Source organism: Haliaeetus leucocephalus, unplaced genomic scaffold (genome assembly GCF_000737465.1).
Source record: "Haliaeetus leucocephalus isolate CR32 unplaced genomic scaffold, Haliaeetus_leucocephalus-4.0 Scaffold0, whole genome shotgun sequence".
Classification (NCBI taxonomy): Eukaryota; Metazoa; Chordata; class Aves; order Accipitriformes; family Accipitridae; genus Haliaeetus; species Haliaeetus leucocephalus.
Window position 1 is genome coordinate 2,290,641 of NW_010972436.1, and position 4,440 is coordinate 2,295,080.

A 4,440-nucleotide genomic window follows, 5' to 3' on the forward strand; every position below is an offset into this window, starting at 1 on the left:
CACGGCTCGGCACGGCGCGGGTCCGCTGCCTGCCCGATGGAGCTGCCCCGCGCACCGTTGCTCCGCCGCCCTGCTCCCCCCCCGCCGTTATCCGCACCGGGGGGGGTAGGGCAAAGGGGTCCGGTGGTCGAGGGGGGGCAATAGGGCCCCGAGCTTCTTCTCCGAGGGGCAGGCAGGCCCCGGGCCCCGCGCTCTGGCGGGGGGTGCCGGGGCGGCCGGGAGGTGCCTGCCCGCCGGGACACCGCGGTGCCGGGCTCCGGTCCTCCCCTGCTCCGGCTTGCGTCCAGCCGAGCTCCGTTACCGGCCACCTTCTGAAGAAATTAGACCCGAGTCAATAGCTGTGGACGCACCGGAGCAGTGGGGTGCTCGTTTCCCGGGTGGGTGACTCGTGAAAAAGGGGGGTGGGGGGCTGACACCCCGCACCTCCTAGTCCCCTAGCACTGAAGTGCCTCTGACAGAGAGCAGGCAGCAGTCACGAGTGGGGCGCGGAGCTGCGGGGGCGGCAGCCCACGGGGGGAGCTGCCTGGCCTCGACCCAGCTCCCCGGGAACTGCGCAGGGCCGGGCGGGCCAGCAGTCGGGCCGGCTGGGGCAAGGTGCGAGTTAGGGGGGCGGCTGGGGACCCCCTGCGCCGCCGCCCGGGGGGACCTGTCCCTCCCCGGGGAAAGGCAGCAGGAGCTCATCGGCTGCGACACCCCCCACCCCCGTCTGGCTTCTTCGCTCCTTCCGCGGCCAGACCCGAGCTCCCGGAGAAGGAGGCTGCAGCCCTGGCCGAGGGCGATAGGGATGCGCTTTGCTCCGCGCCCTGCCCGCTCCGGACCGCGGGCAACGCCGCGCCCTGCCCGCGCATCCCCGGCCGGGCTTCTCCTCCCCTCCCTCCCCCCCCGGTTGAATCTTCCCTGGGGGTGCGCTCCGCCAGTCACCCTCGCTCCCCTGGAGGCCAGGGAGGCCTTTGCACCCCGAGCGGGATTAGGGCCAGTCCCGCTCCTCCCAGGAGTCCCAGGCTGGCCGAGAGCAGCGGGGGCAGCGCGGCCTTCCCGCCCCCCGGTGCTCCTCCGCTCCGCTGCCGCGGTGACGGGCGGAGGCGGTGGCACCGCGCACCGGGATCCCTGTGCCCCAGGACTGGGTGACTTCGTGGTACCGGCCCTCCGTGTCACCTTCAGCCGCGTCGCTTTATTGACGTTTGCGGGTTGTACTTTCGAAAGACCAAAGCTCGTGTGCGTGGTTTAAAGTCACATTTGTGAGTTGAAAGATGTCACACGACAGACACAACAGTTAGAAGGAGCTGACGAACAACAGGAAACGGGGTTCTATTTTTAGGGTATAATAGGAAGCTAATGTAAGCGGCCAGAGGCTTCCTATATGCCTCCGAGCACCTTCTGTTCCATTCATGCACTCATTCATTCATGCGTTCAACAATAACAACAAGGGAAAACAAACATTCCCGTTCCGTTTCTCACCCCCTCCTTCCCGGGAAGTCCTGCTCTGGGTTTGCACGGGTGGGCTCTGCGAGCGGAGTCCCTCTTTCTGGTTGTTCAGCTTGTTTGTTGGTGGGGGGGTGATAGCTGATGGCGTTCCTCGGGCCAGGATCCCCCAAGATGCTCTCCTGGGGGGGTCCTGCCCGCAGAAGGAGCGCGCAGGGGCTGTGGGCAACTTCCTGGGAGTATGCAGCCCCCTCCCCAATTCACACCAGAGTCCGGGAGAGTTTTTTGTGTCCCACCCCGGGCAGGGTGGCTGGGAAGGTCCGAGGGAAGCTTATTTCAGGAATTACGTTAGTGCGTGTGTTTTGACGCGGGAAGCCCATGGACATGCATGAAGCGGATCTCGCAACAGGATTTTTAGAAGGGGCAGAGAAATGTTGCGGGGGGAGGGGTTAGTGCGGGATCCCCCGTTTTTTCGGCAACAGAACGGAATCCACAAAGCAATGGAAAGGTGCTCGGGAGAGAGTGGGGGGTCTCCTGCAGAGTGGTGGGGAGAAATCTCGAGAGAAGCGGAAAGCCGGAGCATATTCCCGCTGGCGGCGATCCGCTCCGGATGCATATTTGCGGAGAGGCTCCCTCCGCAGAGGCACGGGACTCTCCCCGGCTGGAGCGCGGCTTCGGCGGCCGCCAAACCTGCGCCCCCGCCCCGCGCGGCCGTGGCGTTCCGCGGGTGTCCGCGGCCGCACCGCACGGGTGTGCAAGGCGGCTGCCCGGCTCGGCACGGCTCGGCTTGGCACGGCAGCCGCCGTCCTGGCCTGGCAGCGCGGCTCTGCCCGCGTTATTTACAGCTCCCAGAGAAGCTACAACGGAATATCTCGCCTTGCATCTGCGGATGGCATTTTTTTTCCCGGTCTCTCAAGCCTGTTTACCCCAAAACACATGGCCTCCTTTCTTTCTGCCAGCATGTCATATTGCCATCGTCTTAATAGCAGCTGAGTGGTGAGCAAAGGCTCCCGCAAAAGGAGGTCACCTCCTCAAGCTGGAAGCGAGCCATTTTAAGGAGAGACTGGGGAATTTGAGCGCTGCCAGTGCGAGAGCGAGAGCGGAGCGGAGGCTCCTCTGGATTTCAACCCACTAACATTATAACAGACAGGCAGGCGTCAATGGCTTTCCATACCGCGAGTGTGAAGGAAGTGGCAGGGAGGCGGAGGGGGGGGTAAACCCCAGCCCAGCCTCGCAGATGGATCACACACGCCGCTCTCTATATTGTAGCCTGGGTCAAAATAATAGGAGGCAGAAGGGGAAAGATCCAGAGGAAACCAGCCACTGTCTCTTGTACAGATTTGTAGCGAAGCCTTCGCTGTAATTAAAACCTTACAGCCAGATTCATTCAATGTGTGGCTCCGCAGAGGGTCGGGGGCTGGGGCTTTCTGTTTGGTTAATGTTTTGTCGCGTTGTTGTCGTTGGCTGTTTTCCCTGGTGGGGGGGGTGTGTAGGGGTGGGGAGGTGGGCTTGGATATCTGCTTTAAAATGGATTTCGGCTTCAGGCGAGTGGCTGCCCGGCTCTCCCCGCACCTGGGCAGGTGTGCATCCACACCGCCTTCACCCAAACGGCGGGGACAGGTCTCCTCCGCTCTGCCCACACGGCGAGCCTGGCCCCTGCATGCGGGATCCCCGTAAGGAGTCTGGGCGGGCGGGTTTGCCCTCCTCGCCCCTCCGCTGGGAGCCTGACGTGGGAGCGGCGTGGGGGGACCTTCCCCTCCGTGGGTGAGGGGCAGCCTCCCCGAATGCAGCCGCAGGTTCGCAGACCTCCGCCTGCGAGGCTTTCACTTGGCAGGCGTCCCCGCCTGCGCGGGTGCTGCAGAAATAGAGATGTTGGTTTTAGCGGGGACTTTTGTTGTTTTGTTTTCTTTTCAAATGAAAGAAAAAACAACAACAATTAAAAAAACCCCTCCTTCTGGCAGAAGAAGAAGACGCCATCCAATTAAAAAAAAAAAAAAAGGAAAAAGAAAAAGAAAACCACCGCTCTCAAGTGCCCATCTTGGAAGGGCTCAGAGGCGAATGGAAACTCGAGGCTCTTTTAAGTCAGCAGAGAGGCTGCAATTTCTCCTGCGGTAGCGGCCAGTTTCTCCCCCGAGCCAAGCGCCGCGCCGAGCCCTCCCTGGCCCAGCCGCGCCGGGTCGAGCCGCGTCTCCCCACGGCCACTCGGGTCCTGTCCCGGTGACACCCGCGGGGAACGTGTCACCCCGGCTGCGCTCGGGAAGCCCGGCGAGCGAAAGCAGAGGCTTTAACTGCGGCGAACGGGCGCGATGTCCTCTCCTTTCAGTCTGCTTCGCCTTCGTTTATTTTTAGTACACTTCAAATGCCTACACATTTCCCTTGTTGAGATCAGTGCAATTATTTACTCTACCTTTAGGGATGCATTTACCCAAGCATTGAATGGAAGTGTAGTAAACACTGCGCAAAGTCAATGCAGTTATTGAGGTTTATTTAATAGGAAAAGAAGTAAATATCTCGGCTTTACTTGTTTCTTCAGGCAGCCTCGTTATCTAGAGTAGATTGCAAGGAGAGTTCTTGACTCATTCTCGTGTAATGAGATTGCTTTATATGTTTATCTCGTATCTGTATCTAGCTACAGCCTCTTTTGTCAGGGTCTCAACGGACTATAAAAACAAATCTAAAAGTTAATTTAGAAAGGTAATCCGGAGGGATCCATTATCTGATCTCTCTATAGAAACTCAGCTAGGTGAGGTCCCGTATCTGAGGGCGTAAAAAGAAACAGACAAACAGAGCGTCGCCTCCAGCAACGCGAATTCCGCCTGCATCCACCGTCCGGAGCAGCAAAGCTCTTGACACCGAGCGCGGTTTCACTGGCGCAGTGAAACTGCTTTGCCCGATTAACTGGTCCCAGTCTCACCACGACGCTATCCTCCACCTCTACTCCGCCAAGAATTATTTTTTGGTTTTTTTTCTGCCAGTGGAGATCGTCACATTTCTCCACCTGTTTGCCCTGACCCCTCT

General features: G+C 60.0%; 1 protein-coding gene across 1 annotated transcript in view; it reads right to left on the bottom strand.

The window, feature by feature from the left end:
- DLX6 (distal-less homeobox 6) overlaps positions 1 to 848 on the bottom strand; it is a 7,342-nt gene extending 6,494 nt beyond the window's left edge. The window contains exon 1 of the mRNA XM_010562420.1: positions 701 to 848. Within this exon, the coding sequence (XP_010560722.1) occupies positions 701 to 848 (148 nt within the window). The remainder of the gene's footprint in view (positions 1 to 700) is intronic.
- Between the last annotated feature and the right edge of the window lie 3,592 nt (positions 849 to 4,440).